General features: G+C 39.6%; 1 protein-coding gene across 4 annotated transcripts; it reads right to left on the bottom strand.

Annotated features, from left to right (window-relative positions):
- Nucleotides 1-258: 258 nt before the first annotated feature.
- Nucleotides 259-16,021, bottom strand: LOC5516136 (ribosomal protein S6 kinase-related protein). Of its 4 annotated transcripts, none has more exons than XM_048725870.1 (16): nucleotides 15,458-16,021; nucleotides 14,294-14,329; nucleotides 13,967-14,035; nucleotides 12,888-12,935; nucleotides 10,503-10,571; nucleotides 10,003-10,075; nucleotides 7,493-7,600; nucleotides 6,667-6,707; nucleotides 6,365-6,392; nucleotides 6,105-6,194; nucleotides 4,585-4,673; nucleotides 4,137-4,247; nucleotides 3,800-3,901; nucleotides 3,412-3,473; nucleotides 3,071-3,110; nucleotides 259-938 (listed from the first exon to the last, which is right to left on the bottom strand). In XM_048725870.1, the coding sequence occupies exons 1-16, from the start codon at nucleotides 15,728-15,730 to the stop codon at nucleotides 807-809; spliced, it is 1,371 nt and encodes a 456-aa protein (XP_048581827.1). In that variant the 5' UTR covers nucleotides 15,731-16,021; the 3' UTR covers nucleotides 259-806. The 4 variants fall into 4 exon arrangements, with proteins under 4 accessions (XP_048581827.1, XP_048581828.1, XP_001636267.2 ...); XM_048725871.1 differs by having other exon boundaries at nucleotides 259-932; XM_001636217.3 differs by lacking the exon at nucleotides 13,967-14,035.
- Nucleotides 16,022-16,162: the final 141 nt, after the last annotated feature.

Here is a 16,162-nt window from a genome sequence, read left to right as displayed (position 1 = left end):
TTAGCGCGGCAAGTGTGGATCGACTTTTCCGATAGTGTGCACGTCCTCCCCTACAAACTCGTTTGAGCCCTCACTAACTTACAGTGACTCCTGATAGTCTGCACCAGTCTTGTGACGGGGCTATAAATTAGGCCAAGACATGAGCCCTTGGTGGGTTAGATGCGTCCCCCTACTGCGCCGGGCAAATACCCTGGCTTTATATTCTCCTTTAGAAATTATACAGTGAACGCATCTGGAAAACATGACATGACCAGGGTATAGAATACTTCATCTTTATTTACATGTTGTCTAAATATTTTATTTCTTATAAAATATTTGTCATATCAATTTATGCTTTTAGATAAGGACTAATTTCCATGCTTTTTCGAGGCACCAATGCCCGTACCATTATTAACCACCATATTTCGCCCAATTTATTAAATAAACAAGTAGAATCTATTGTATACAGCAAAAAAAAAAAAAAAAAAAAAACACATTCTCAAGGCGACTCAATGCGCCCTTCCATTGCAATGATACGAGGCGTGGCACCATGACGTTACCATGGTGTTCGGTTTTGTGATGAGTGACTTGGTCTTCTCGGCATAACTATAAATGGCACATTACCAGTATTGACATATACTAATGTCATTAACATAACAGTTGTAATGCAATCAGCGAATGCAGTTCGTTATCAGAATGAATATCCATCTATCTATCTGATGCGTTCGACGAGATCACATAAATATTTGCCACTTCGTCACAATTAAAAAATGACGTCATCCACGTTCAACTTTCAGCATTGAGCAGCAGAATTCTTCTCATGGTTATTAATGGTCTCTGTTTGAATCCTGCGGAGTTTCCATGATGCTGAGACTGCCGAGGTCGGCGACCAGGAAATCCATCTCAACCCTGTCGTGGATCGTGAAATGACCAGGACTTGCCCATGACAGCGGCCGAGGCTGAAAGGCACGAGTATAGTACGGCAGTTAATTCACTTGTTAGCGGACAGTAGACATATTCGGACAGTTGACATATTCGGACAGTTGACGTATTCGGACAGTTGACGTATTCAGAAAGTTGACATATCCGGACAGTGGACATATTCGGACAGTGGACATATTCAGACAGTTGACATATTCAGACAGTTGACATATTCGGACAGTGGACATATTCAGACAGTGGACATATTCAGACAGTGGACATATTCGGACAGTTGACATATTCGGACAGTTGACATATTCAGACAGTAGACATATTCGGACAGTTGACATATTCGGACAGTTGACATATTCGGACAGTGGACATATTCAGACAGTGGACATATTCAGACAGTGGACATATTCGGACAGTTGACATATTCAGACAGTGGACATATTCAGACAGTGGACATATTCGGACAGTTGACATATTCGGACAGTGGACATATTCAGACAGTAGACATATTCGGACAGTTGACATATTCGGACAGTGGACATATTCGGACAGTGGACATATTCAGACAGTGGACATATTCGGACAGTGGAGATATTCGGACAGTTGACATATTCGGACAGTTGACATATTCGGACAGTGGAGATATTCGGACAGTGGAGATATTCGGACAGTGAACATATTCGGACAGTGGACATATTCGGACAGTGGACATATTCGGACAGTTAACATATTCGGACAGTTGACATATTCGGACAGTTGACATATTCGGACAGTTGACATATTCGGACAGTGGACATATTCGGACAGTTGACGTATTCAGACAGTTGACGTATTCAGACAGTGGACATATTCAGACAGTGGACATATTCGGACAGTTGACATATTCGGACAGTGGACATATTCAGACAGTGGACATATTCAGACAGTGGACATATTCAGACAGTGGACATAATCGGACGGTGGACATATTCGGACAGTGGACATATTCAGACAGTGGACATATTCAGGCAGTGGACATATTCAGGCAGTGGACATATTCGGACACTGGACATATTCGGACAGTGGACATATTCGGACAGTGGACATATTCAGACAGTGGACATATTCAGACAGTGGACATATTCAGACAGTGGACATATTCAGACAGTTGACATATTCGGACAGTGGACATAATCGGACAGTGGACATATTAGGACAGTGGATATATTCGGAGTTCAAAAAGGTGTCTGTAGGTCTGAATTGTCCGCTTATGAAAATGTTCAAATCGGATGTTTAAAATAACACAATAAGTTGGCCAAATAAAGAACGCCAACTATTCGACATTTAAATAGGGGATGGGTTACTTTTGCAACAATACAAAAATTTGCACAAGGCCCTTTGCCAACAAAATATTATGGATGAATAAATGCCCACCCCTAAAGTGTGTTATTGCCCATACTTGTGCCATTGCTATTTCATTATAGCTTTTTTGTCATATCAACTGCTGATCTGGCTAATGGTGGACTTCGAAACCTTGTCTACCAGAGTTGATTCTTAGCGGTAACTACAGCTCTAGGTGACATGAAAGTCACGGTTATAAGATCAGGTTTTTCGATATTTCCGGCTGCCCGCGAACCTCAAGCGGTCAGGTGAAGGGCTTGCCGTGGCGTTTGCCGTTCGAAGTTCACGTTTTGTATGGCTGGGACCCCTTCTAGAGGTAAGTAATTCACGGCAAGGTATTTCGTATTATTGACCACCGAAATCCCACGTTTAACACAGAAAGTTAGCTTTTACTATGTGTTGACTTTCAACTGATATTTGTTTTAAATTGTAAAATACTTTTGAGAATGATTTCTTTAGCAAAAAAGTCAAAGTGGTCGGAGGAATGAAAACAAACATGGCACCAAAATTAATGTTTCTTGTTAGACCTGCTGCTTCGAAGAAAATCATCGATGTAAATACCTTGTTTTTTTTAACAGTTTTGTTATAGCGATGTTTTTACAAGTTTTAGATGGCTCAAACTGGTGAAACTGACTCATTCCTGCTGGTGTTCCGATAATGCTACTTTGAAATAAAAGTTGCTCTCCTAGAGTTGCTACAGTATTGTTGTTGTTTTGGTCGCAATAATGGGTTGCTGCTAATTGTCAAGATGTTATTCAATAAGGTTATATGAGATTACCTTTCTATCTTTCCGCTGTTCAACATGACGAGGAAAGAACCTATATATATAACAAAACAAAACTTGAGGACACGCAACACACACACAAAAAAACACAATATTTCCTATAAGGAAAAAGAGTTTGGAAGCCCAACCCCCAAGAGAATATCCCAAGAGGCCATTAGCTACCGGACAGCCTAATGGGTATCCAAAACTAAAACAATTTACCAGATGACTTGCCACACCTCACAACACGAATACTAGGTTTGTTCAGTGATTAACAATTTCCAGATGACATCCCTTCACCTGTGACACCTCACAACACGAACATTAGACATAAGGTTTGTTCAGTGATAACTCACATCCTCGATGCTGAACTGCGTCTGCGCAGCTTTTTCATCGTCATTTCATCCAATGGCTTTGACTGTCAGAAAACAAAGAAATATACTTAATTGACATTGTGCCAACGAGGGTGTGGCAAGTAAGGGTGAACATGATTTGAAACAATGCTTTCATGGGCTTAATTCTAAACTGGTTAAATGAATTGACTTTAAAGGATCGACTTTTATACGTCTAACTTTCAATCCTTTGCTTCCACTGTTGTTGCTGAGCACGTTTTCTCCTATGCTAGCCAAAACCGGCCATGAGAAGTACCGACAATCCCCAAATCATAAATACAGAATATGCACAATAAGCTCAGAGTACTCAGCCATCAGTCCAAGGTGTGTATGACACACTTAGTTGACGCACCTTTTTAGCCATAACATCGTCGAACGACAAGCAGTTGAAAAATGGGTGACTCCGTGCAGACTCTAATGATGTCAGCCTTAACTTGGGGTCCTTCTGCAAGAGCTTTACACGAAAAAAAAGTGATAATTAACAAGGCAAGGCAAGGCAAGGCAAGGCAAAACAAGACATGACATGACATGACATAACATAACAAAGTTATGTATATTTTCTGTGTCCCATCGATGAAAATTATGAGTAAAGTTTTAATAATGTTTTAGCTTTCAATTTCTATAACTGATTCCTATTTTGAGAGCTACACCTCACGTTAAGGTCGCACACCACAAAACGTCTGGCCTACCTGGGACAGCAGATCTCGCGCGCTTTCGCAAACATGTGATGGAACCTCGTACCCAGTCTCTTCCACCACATTGCGCTGTGCATTATGGTCCTCCTGGCATGCGTACGGGTACTAAAATAGATACAATCAACTCTCGAACTCTACAATTTGCAGAAGTATAATAAGGAAACACCCAAGAAAGCTTCGACTGCTAGGGCAATGGAGGATTTTTGTTCGCATTTCATTCACATTTCGATTTTCTTTGTTTTATTTGGATAAGTGAAACCAAAAGGCTAATAAAAGTAAAAGGGCCGCCCCCCTTTAGAAAAAAGCAAAGAACTAAAAAATGGTATTTAAACTTGGATAATAAAACAAAACGAGTCTCAAGATAAATGTTTCACCGAAGATGTGTTCATAACTTTTCACACTTTGTCCTGAAATAAGGCCATCGTTTGATATGTGTTTTTACCTTTCCAGCAAGTAGAGTAAACATGACAATACCAAGGCTCCACCAATCGCACGCGGCCGTGTAACATTCGCCCTTTAGCACCTCCGGGGCTGAAAAAAATATAAAAGCGTAAGCAATAAATTTGATCAAACTCTTTTTTACTTTTTACCTTCTCTCCTACCAAACTCATCACAACTGTGACGCTTCAAGAACCAATCATTTAGCATTTGATCATGTCAGTAAGACTACGGGGGGAAAAGGCTCTATTTGAAGGCGACCATTTAGCATTTCATCATGTCAGTGAGACTACGGGGGGGAAAGGCTCTATTTGAAGGCGACCATTTAGCATTTCATCATGTCAGTGAGACTACGGGGGGGAAAGGCTCTATTTGAAGGCGACCATTTAGCATTTCATCATGTCAGTGAGACTATGGGGGGAAAAGGCTGAAAGCGACCTCTGGCGTTGTAGCCTGCGTAACAAGCCCGAAGGTTTGGGAGAGAAGGAAACGGCTGGTTATCGGGCCTACATGGCGAGGGTCCGCTTAATTTGTATTTGTAATTTGCTGGCGTATTTATTCTTTTATAGAATTTTGAATTACAGAGATATTTTATTCGTTATTCGAATTCTTATCAAAAAGCGAATATTTGGTCAATGGAAAAATTCCACTAATCACATACTCAACCATGTATATTTAGTAAATAAACCCCTTCTGGCGGCTGGGATATCGGGGATAATGTCCAAGTGTGTGAAATGGTACGAAAAATAAACAGTTGGCCGAGAACGAAGCTTTGAGGGCAACTGTTAAATTTTGAGGAACATTTCTCACCCGCGGACATTATCCGCCGATATCACAGTCAGCCAAAGAAGGGGTTTATTTATTTTATATCCCAGTGACTACACTGAAATTGCAAAAAGTGTCTTCTGCGCGTGCTGACTGGAACGGAATAACACCACTAGAATGACGCCACAAGCGCACCCTGTTATTTTTGTCATTTGCGAAAGATAAAAAACCATGCAACAATTTTTTATTAAAACAAAATCTACTAGCTCAAAACTTGCATTTCAAGTGATGGATTTACACCTAGAATGTTTTCTTATTGTTCTTCTGAGAGCTGGAATATAGAAATTGAAGCAAAAGTTGTGTTATGCGCGCGCTGACGTGCACGGGAATGACGCCACGAGCGCTCGCTGTTGTAAAGTTTTTTGTCATTGCTTTTTCTTTCGCGTTTAAACAGGATAAATTCTAAAAAAATATCTTGATTATAATTCTATAAAAGAAACATTTTTTTCTGTGCCTTCATAGCGTTTTGAAATCCTTGTTTGAGGAGTTATTGAGCAGCCAAAAAGTGAGTTTTGACTGCACAAAAATGTTCAAAGGACAGATATCACTTTGGCTGGACGTCATCAACTCTCTGATATTTGTCCTGTGAAAATGTGCACGTGACCCGTATTGACCAATGAGCGTGGGAGAAAATTCATTACTGGGATATAATAACAAATATCCGTTTACTGGAATAATGGCCCTAATCAAAAACCTTACCCATGTATTGCAGCGTTCCACAGATCGTCGTCCTACGCTCTCCAGGGGTGACTAGTTTTGACAACCCAAAGTCGATTATTTTAGCATGACCTGTCAAAACATCACCATGGAGATTTAAAATGTGTAAAAAATTGCCCATGCAATCCTTCACCCCTGATTAAAAACGAAAAAAAATTACACGTAGCTACAAGAAATTAATGAGCTTCCATGAAATCACACGAAACTATGACACTGACTTTCATGAACAAAAAACTACATACCGTTTCTATCAAGTAATACATTTTCCAGCTGAAAAAGAGATTTTCACATATATGAAGTTTCCAAATACATAAAATATAAATTGAGAGCCCTAGAGAGGCCCTCCATTTTCAATCCTTTGTGTTCGAATCCATTCTTGGGTAACCTGGCTCAGCCCTATGACTTATTTTTCTCTGTTTTATACAAAAGAACTGAATGTTCAGGGAAAAAATCCATGGGGACCCTTTAAGGAATTTCGTACGTGGTTGGAGTATAGATTTTCTGGGAGGGTGCCAAAATTTTACGTTAAAATAATGGGATTTACCTTCAGGTCACGGTAAATCACTCCATTAGCATGAAGGAAATCTGTGAGCATAAATTATATATTGGAAACATTATCGTAAAGGCGAGTATTCAAGGTAAAAGTTGTGATGACAGATCATCCATAAAAATGGAATGCCCAATGCAAGGCAGGTATCACAATAGAATCTTTGTCACTCATAAGAAAGCAATCTGCTTTTCACCTGCTTTTTCCACAGGTAGCCCAAGCTCTTTATTTGTCCCCATTGATATTTACGGTAAACAAACTTGGTGAAAAATGATAAACAGCTTGTTGAAAAGACATGTGTAGTCTAGTGTTGTGTTTATGTTTACTTTTTGCGTGTTCTCTGGCCGTATTAAAGTTCCTTTGTGGTTTTTTTCAAGATTCACGATTTGAACTCTTACCAGAACGACGTGAAAGGTAGGCAAGTAATTTTGGACATACCTCACGTTCCGTCCTAAAAAACACACCCCCTCCCGCTTAATCGCGCTCAAATCACGGCGACAACCTCACAGATAGATGGAGTCTAACCAGCCCAAATCTAAGCGCCACACGATTTTCCATTGCAGAGGAATCCGGCAGAATATTCGTATTTTTGCCGTACTAATATGCTTGCCAACAATGAATTTGGCAACCGTCAAAATTGCCTCGTCCCCGCGAATATACACACGAGAATATCACTTTCTTTCTATTTGGAATTTTTGAAAATTTTGACGAAAAATGTTCAACAAATAAACAAAAGGCTGTCAGACCTTACAGTCAGGGTTTGGATGTACAATATATGCAAAAACGTTTCTTGGACAGGACCTCAGTCTTATTGGTAACCCACCTAATGTCAAAGCTAACTCAGCTACATACAGCTTGACAAGCTCTTCAGGCAAAACCTGATCTTGCTTCCAGAGGGTGAACAAATCGCTGCCATCCACAAAATCTGACACTGGGCAAATTAAATAATTGGAATTGTCAATTGCAGTTTTCAATCACTTTAGATATCATTCAAATTTATAATTTAAACTAGAAGTTCTCGTGAAGAAGTGAAGTGCTCATAGATTGGTTGGTCATTCAATTGCAAGGGTTAAATCAATATTCTTTTAGATCTGTGTGGGGCAGTTCGCACATTTTCCATAGACCAGATTTATGCAAGACCCCATTTTCTTTGCAGCCACTGTCTTGGCTGATTACTAACCCTTTCATGGTTTCTCTGTTTGTTTTATAAGAGAAGTAGAACAAAAACAAATTGCTTGTAGTCTTATTTAATTAAACAAAAGAAATTATTTAATTGAAGGCATTGTATGACTAGAAAAGGAAAGGTGAAGTCTGATAACCATAACAAACAATCTGATTAGCTGTGGAGGGGATGTGCAGTCATAAATATTATGGAAAGTAAGTATATTTTAAAAAGACTGCTTTTTGGTAGTTGAGTGGGAGGGACACAACCCGTGTGCCCACCCTGGGCTGCATGCCTGTACATACGCAGTAAGCTATTTGGGTCTAAGTGGTTGCCATGATAATAGCTACTGAAAAGATTACTGCTCATGTATTCACTGGATTTCTCCTCCGTTGATTTCTCCTCCGTGGCTGTGTTTGCCTTGGTTTAAAATAATGTAGCATTCCTTTTTTTTTATTTCTTGGGAAATGATTTGCAATCATAGTAGTTCTGGACTAGACATTGCTGTGGAAAAATAGACTCAAAATATAAAATACTGCAAACCCAGTATCGATATTAGAAGGGCCGAGAAGCGGGGCAGAGAAATGAGATTATTCGGATTGATTTTATATTTCCTCAAGTCTCATCAAATAACGCAGAGATCTACTGAATGCTTATTATTTACCCGTCATCTTAGGAATTTGGTTGGTTTGTCTTCCCTTCATAAAGTAATTTCGATCAATTGCATTTATAAACAAAGCCTTACGGTACAAACGTCAGGCAATGGGATTTTGGGCTGTTTGAATACCTTTCGCTTTGCCCTAGTTTGATTATCCGAGTTCTTTTATTATCAAATGACAAACTTCGAAAGCCATGATAAGAAAACCCCGTAAAACATCGGATCATAAGTCGTCATACTTACCAAATAATTCTTTGATATCGCCATCGTATTCGCGGTATAAATCGAAGAAGGAGCTTTCAATCGTAAACACAGGGCAAGTGCGAAAAATCATGGCCGCTTTGTATCGCGGACTGCCAAAGGTAGCCCAAATCTTGGTACAGACGCCGTCCAAATAGACCAGAGGCTCCGAGAGTTTTTCAAGCGAACCGAGATTTTTAGAGCGAAACGGGAGATTTTTCGATGGAAGCGAGAGTTTTTCGAGCGACGCCGCCAGCCCATTTGAACCCCCGCCCCCTAGCATGCTGGGAAAAGCGGATATTCAGCCTCTGGAACCCAGGGTATCCAAAACGAAGCTGGAAAGGCAACGCATAGACTACTAATTGCGCATCGGGGGAGGGGACGGGAGATTTCGTTCCCAAGATGGCGGCAGCTTGTTCCACAGGAAACCCAAATCGACAAAATAACCGAAATTAGTGTTACAATTTTACAATTACAATTTATCAACATGTTTGTCTTTTTCTGCGGTTATGACGTTAGCACATTATGCCCCTAGAAGACCGTAAAATATAGGACCAATTCTAAAGCATCATACATGCAAACTAAACATCACCAGACCCGGATAATCAAGGATTTAGCCAAGGATAGATGATCTTTAAAAGCGCATCAATGCAGTGTAATGTAAACAAATGCTTAAATTCAGAAACATGCTAATATCTCGCAAGCCAAGAAGTGCATACCCCGTTTTGCATGACTGCATTGCATCATGGGTGCCTATGGAAAACACTGACAGGGGGGGGGGGGGAGCTCCTATAAGTTTTTCTGCCCCAAAGCAAACAATTGGCCAAGGAACTCAAAATAAGCCTGAAAAGAATCTGTGAATTAGGTTGAGTGGCAAAAATGCCACTCTCACTTCGGAGAGACCAGCAAATTACAAGCAAAACTGTCGTCAACAACAGGCTGTCACAGCATCATCGCTAGCCTAGAGAGACACCCCAGTGCATTGTTGGGGACGTACAGTCTTGGGTCTTGATCAGTAGTGTGGGACTAGGGGTAAGTGTCTCTTTTCAGTTTTTTCCATCACATTTTGCACAAAAGAACTCAGAAGTAAATGGGATTATTATACTAGAATGCAATGTAAAGTAATTTGTCATGTGTAGCATCGGTTAGCCCATTAACAGTTCATAAGCAACCTGAAATGAGTGTGCAATAGGAAAGATGGTGGGAGATTTGTGACAATAAAAATTATCGAACTTGACATAGATATACTGCAGTACCACCCATTTCTACTCACCAATAAAGAGGTTATGTTTAGTCTGCCAAGTATAAAATGTCTTCACAAGGAAAGGAAATGACTTGAGCTTCATCTGGATAATAAATAAATCAAAGTAACACGTGAACTAAAAAAGATGCAATCAATAGTCTGAAGGCTGGAGCTGGTGCTTGGTGACTTGAGACAAGTGGCTACTTGCGAACACGACTTCAGTTGACTGAAGCATACTTTGATTTGTGAAATCATTTTAAGCCCTTTCAAGCTTCCACCTAAGAAGTACAGCTAAACATTGAATCTTATAAGCCAAGGATATTTCATTTAACCTATAAGTGAAATTAATGAACTGCTGGAATACATCCATAACTTCAGCAGATGATAAGGACCAGAATGTTGTGCGATACCTGCTTCCAACAGTGGGTTAGCAGTTGCGCTACAGTATGCAGCAATGAGTTAGCGCTCATCTCCCACTTACAGTGGCCAAAGTGCAAACTTGTCAAGTCCATATAAGTGGCAAGACAAACCTGAATATTGACTTCTTCTTTGCACTGCTGCACTGCGTCTGCCTTTATGATGGCAGCCTTATTCAGAATCTAAAGAACACAAATCACAAGAAGTATGAACTTCATGTGGGATCCAGGTGGAGGGGGGAGGTGAATTGGGTGGCTATCTACCCCCATTTTGAATTTCTGATCAAATTATTTGAATTATCCATTCATTTTCTTTAATAGGGTCATAGATCCAGCTATGTGACTCTAATCGGAGAGCCTACTGTACCATTAAGGGGGTACTCAGATAACAGCAGGAGCAGGGGGGTCAACATATTTATTGTTTGTTGAATTCCCATCCTAAAATGCTCATGGAACCTGTACACTTCAATAAGTATTCAATAAACTGAACAATGAAGGACAACTTTCATATGCAAACCAACACATAACAATACCTTAGTCTGTTCTATAGTAATGATAAAACAAAGGTAACCCACACATGAAAATACTTTAGTCTGTTCCATAGTAATGATAAAACAAAGGTAACCCACACATGACAATACTTTAGTCTGTTCTATGTAAAGATAAAACAAATGTAAACCACACATAACTACTTTAGTCTAAAACAAAGGTTACCCACACATGACAAAAATTTAGTCTTTTCTACATATAGTGTTATGAGTATTGCACGAGACATTGTCTGTTAAACTAACACTAAGGGCCATTCCTTACTGTAGATGCATGTGCGCTTCTTTACTTAGTTATGTCAATAGCTAGATGTAGTTCTTAGGTAGGATTATTCAACGTGGTATTAGGGTTGAATTCTTTAAGAAGTACTAAGATTTTGAATTACAGTCATCTCTATTAAAAAGGCCGCGTTATTACACTGGTGGCAGCAGTGGGATCCTTAGAAAATTTAGTTTGGAATGCTGGCTCGTAGTATGGCTTCGAAAAAACGGTGAACAAGCGAATTTAGAGTAAATTCAATCTGAAAACTTTGCTATGCAGTCACATATAAAGAGTGCAAGAAATCGACAAGAAATTTGACGCCTTAAGCTCAGTGCTGAGTGAGAGATGTGGGGAACTCGAGCGATGACAGAGATGGAAAGGGAACTCGAGCGATGACAGAGATGGTAAGGGAATTTTAATCGAAAAGCATTGGAGGCCCAGTTTTCCGATCGCTCTGAAGAATGGAAAGGCCTACTTGCTTAAGATCACACAAAGCTGATGGCAATATCTCATAGTGCTACAGTATAAAACATGAGCTAAAAGAAGAGTTGAAAGGAGAACTATTGGAGACAAGTCTGTCGAGGTCTGGAATTTTAGAAGATTCTGTCAATGAGAGAGAAAAGAGACCGGTGCAAAATCTGCGACTTTTGCAGAAATAGTTCCTTGGAACCATATCCTGCTCAGTTCCAGTTAACAGCAAAGCTTAACCGTTGGAGCGACAGTCAGAAGGCTGTTAATTTGGTGACAAGCCTACGTGGACAAGCCTTGAATGTTTTCGGTGCAATGGCAGATGTAGAATGAAATAACTACAAACAGTTGGTGTCGGCTCTGGCCGGAAGATTTGGTTCGAGTCATCAGACAGAACTGTTACGTGTGAGATTTCGCAACAGACAGAGGAGAAAAGGAGAGACACTACCACAGTTGGCGGAGGATATAGAGTGGCTTGGGCGGTTAGCATACCCGGAGGCTGGCCATGAAGTCCAGGATGTCCTGAGTAAGGATCAATTTATTGATGCTCTGCATAACGGTGGACTTTATATCGTCACCGGAAGGTAGCAGAAGCAAGCCAAAGGTTGTACATTGCAACAAGCAGTGGCGGTATGAGGGAAGGGTAGCGCCTACATGGTTCAGTCTGGCTGGAGATATCGACACAGCTGATGAAGACAGGAGATGCTAACGGGAATGATAGAGTATCTGATCGAGATATTAGAGACACAACTATAGGAGACGATGGTGTGGAATCATGCAGATCTCGCCCATCAAGGACAAGAACTGTCCCTTTAAGATTTAGAGACAACATTATTTGATTTTGTAATAGTTCAAATCTGAGATGGATATTCTTTTTGGAGGGGGGTAGTGTTATGAGTACCTATCACATGAGACATTGTCTGTTAAACTAAAACACAAAGGGACATTCCTTAGATGCATGTGCGCTTCTTTATTTAACTATGTAAATAGCTAGATGTAGTTCTTGGTAGGATTATTCAACGTGACATTAGGGTCGAATTTCTAAGATTTTGAATTACTGTCATCTCTATTAAAAAGGCCGTGTTATTACAAGTAATGATAAAACGAAGGTAACCTACACATGACAATACCTTTACTATGTTCTATAGTAATGATAAAACAAATCCACACATGACCATAACTTTAGTCTGTTCTATAGTTAATGATAGGTGATTCCTGACATACCTTCATTGCAAATACCTCATCAGTACTCTTATGCTGCACTTGTAAAACCTAAAAGGAGCATGCAATATCTGTCAGGAGAGAAGTGATAGAATTAACTGAATAAGAAGGTATATAACAAAGATATAACTAGAAAAACTACAGACAAGCTGTAGGAAAACTAATGTAGACAAGCAATCTCTGTGGGCGTGCTAGCGCTCTCCACTTTGCAAAATGCGAATTCCTTCCCTATGTGGCGAATTCTATTGCCAACACGTTCGCAATGGTAGAGAATCTCCATTTCCTATACCGGAATTATGAATCATGATCTTTCACCTCAAAATCAAACTTCTAAAACATCAAAATAACTTACTGAAGAAAATTGCAAATCAGAAAAACACAGGCCAAAGAATGAACTCTCTCTCGTTTTGCTTCGTCTCCTAGTTCCAGGTCGCATAATATTTTCATGAAGAGGATAATTCTTGACAATCTCCAGTTACTTTTGGTTACCATATTGTTACTATATTGTGCGGGCACTTAATTTCGTAAAAAAAAGGATCAGCATATAATTTCGCGTGATTTTGCGATTTGGGTGCAAAATCATTCTCAATTTCGCAAAAATGTTAAAAACACATTTCTCTGAGAATTTCATTAAACATTACAACAACATAACAAGTTGAAGACGTGTAGAAATCATATTGTGCTTAATGCTATTTTCTAATACATTTACACACAACAAAGATGTGAGACAAAAGCTCTTAATCGTCTTTGTCTTGGTCGTCATTAAAAAAAAAAAAGAGAAACAAAATGGAGAGGGTATTGAATTTTGATTAAATTGTTTGCTTTAGCTTTTTGGTGGTGGCTAATTCCCCTATGTTGAACACCTGTTTATTTTGTTTATCATAACTACAATTTCTTTAGTGCACCCCAATCTACATATTGCCTATTGTTACTTTGGCAACACTCGCACATGGTGCCGGCCTACTAGTCGCACACTACACTATAAATATACCATCCCCATCTGATTAATTTTCTTTTGCTCGAAGAGCTAAGGCTCGAAACATCAGCGCAACAACTCTGTTTCACAGAAGGGTTTTACTTACTTTTTCAACCTTGTGTTGTTTCGTAGCTTGTATAACAAAGATGTACTGTACTGTATAGGTAGGATGCTCCTTATTTGATGAATGACCAAATTTAGACCCTTGAAAAACATGGCATATATATGCCTGGGTACCCGCTTGGGCAAATCCTAGATAGACCAGTCTATTTGCTGAATAGGGGCGGATGTGAGCCAGGCACATAAGATATAGAATAAGGAGATTAATGAGAAAGAGGCAAGAAAAGAACAGTACATGCACTTCCTACCCCCCAATCCCTAGTTTTTGACTGTCTGTCATAAAGATAGAGATGAGTAAGATCCTAGTACTTACATGGCCAAAAGCTCCTTTACCTATAGTGGCCAAAATCTGTCAAAAGAAGTTAACAAGAATTAAAATGTTTGTGACATGATCACTGCAAGAGCCCATTTCCAATCTCTTATTTTGCATCATGTTCATCCCAAATGATTTTTTTAGAGTGATGTGAATGTTATCAAAGGCAATGGTTTGCCAGAATTAACTTAAATAAGAAAACTCTAAGTGAACAACTTCAGATAACATTTTCTTGATTTTTTTTTTAAATCTTGTCTCCTTAAATGAGATAGTTTAACACACAACAGAGTTAATTACCAGGCCTACACACAGGGGTGGTGTACTGGATGCACTCACGCCCCCATTGGTGGCCCAAAAGTGTTTCATTTTTTATTGAGGAATCTTCAAATCCTATGCTTTTTTTCTGTTCAAGGTCAACACAATGCATTATATCCATTGTAAGCTTACAGTAATAATATTAATGTGGTTAATGCATTAATAACAAAAGCAACTAATCTTCCATGCATGCGCCATTTATTCTGGTTAACAAACCACAAATCAACCTCTCTTATAAATAAACAGCCTTAATGTACACATTCCATCATATTGCTTTAATTTAATTTGTTAGATCCAGACATCCTCTCGAAAATGAAACCTCAAGCTTTAAAAGTATTTTCTTCAGGTTCTTTTCGGAACCTCCTTGTGGCCATCCCATATTTCAACTTTTTTCTCCCTTTTATTATCTTCCATTTAATATAAGGACCTAAAGCGAGGCCGAGAAATAATTGCGGTTTTTATCAATTCTGGTATTTTAACCACACATATATCGAACAGGAAGCTGCACTGGATAATCAAAAGGAAGCGAACTTCTTTAATTGAATTTTGTATAAAAATATTATGACTGCTTGCTGAACCAGGATATCTAAGACCGTGGGCGTTAAAAAAATAAAAGAGTGCGAATAACAAAGTTTTCTTGAGGCAAAAGTCAGGAGGGATAACGATTAAACCCTTTTTTTTCTCTTGTCTCCAAAACAAAAGCAAAAATAAACAAAATAAAGATACACGAGCCACATACAATGACAACTTGTTTTGATGCACGCCAAGAGGCGGCGGCACGTGCCCAACCGCAAAATCGTTAGTATTATCGCACATCCAAAATATTGCAAATTAGTAGTGAACTCCCACCTGGAAATCCGTGAATTTCACAGGAGGTTTTGAATCATACTCCGGCCAAAATGCTACTTCGCTCATGGGTGCTGGCCAAGGCGTTTTGTACGAGTAGTTGCCCGACTCACTGTAGCGTCGCCGGAACGAACTCTGGCCTCCATCGCGTTTTAGCTCTCTCTGTCTTGCACCTTTCGAGACAAACTTGTCGACTTTATCCACAGCTATGCTACTGGGTCTTTGTCGCTTGTGATTCGCATGGTCTTTCGTAATTTTAGTCTGAAAGTTCCCCATGTGCACTTCCCCAGACCACCAGATGATTGCTTTCACTCTTTCTGTCAGCTTATCGCAATCGCGAGAATGTGAAAGACATCTTTCACCTTAGCTCGACGCTTTTTCGGCGGCCGCTTTCAGCGCAAGAGTTGAAAGGTGGAAATGGAACTTTTCACATACTCATGCCTTACGCGTGACACCAATTTGTCTCCTTTTTTGTGACTGCGTTTATTCAAGCTTGCGATGAGTTGTTCTTTGCATGCGCTTTGCTTGTCAAGTTTGTTGTCGTTGATTTCACGCGCGAAGATTGAAATCGCAAAAGACTGGGCTCGAAACAAATTTGTTATCACTATGAGAGGGGAGGGTCAAGAGCAATTTCTCACGAAATTGGAACAAAATTGAAAGTAAACCAAATTCCGAAAGAAAGAAGAAACAAAAAATACACAGTTTACT

Source organism: Nematostella vectensis, chromosome 4, assembly GCF_932526225.1.
Source record: "Nematostella vectensis chromosome 4, jaNemVect1.1, whole genome shotgun sequence".
Lineage (NCBI taxonomy): Eukaryota > Metazoa > Cnidaria > Anthozoa > Actiniaria > Edwardsiidae > Nematostella > Nematostella vectensis.
This window is presented reverse-complemented; position numbering and strand designations above follow the sequence as displayed.

Coding starts and splice junctions, on each gene's coding strand:
- LOC5516136 (XM_048725870.1), bottom strand. CDS start 15,730: ATGGGGAACTTTCAGACTAAAATTACGAAAGACCATGCGAATCACAAG. Junction 4,248..4,584: donor TTACTCTACTTGCTGGAAAG/GTAAAAACACAT, acceptor TATCTATTTTAG/TACCCGTACGCATGCCAGGA. Junction 3,111..3,411: donor CGCAGTTCAGCATCGAGGAT/GTGAGTTATCAC, acceptor TTATATATATAG/GTTCTTTCCTCGTCATGTTG.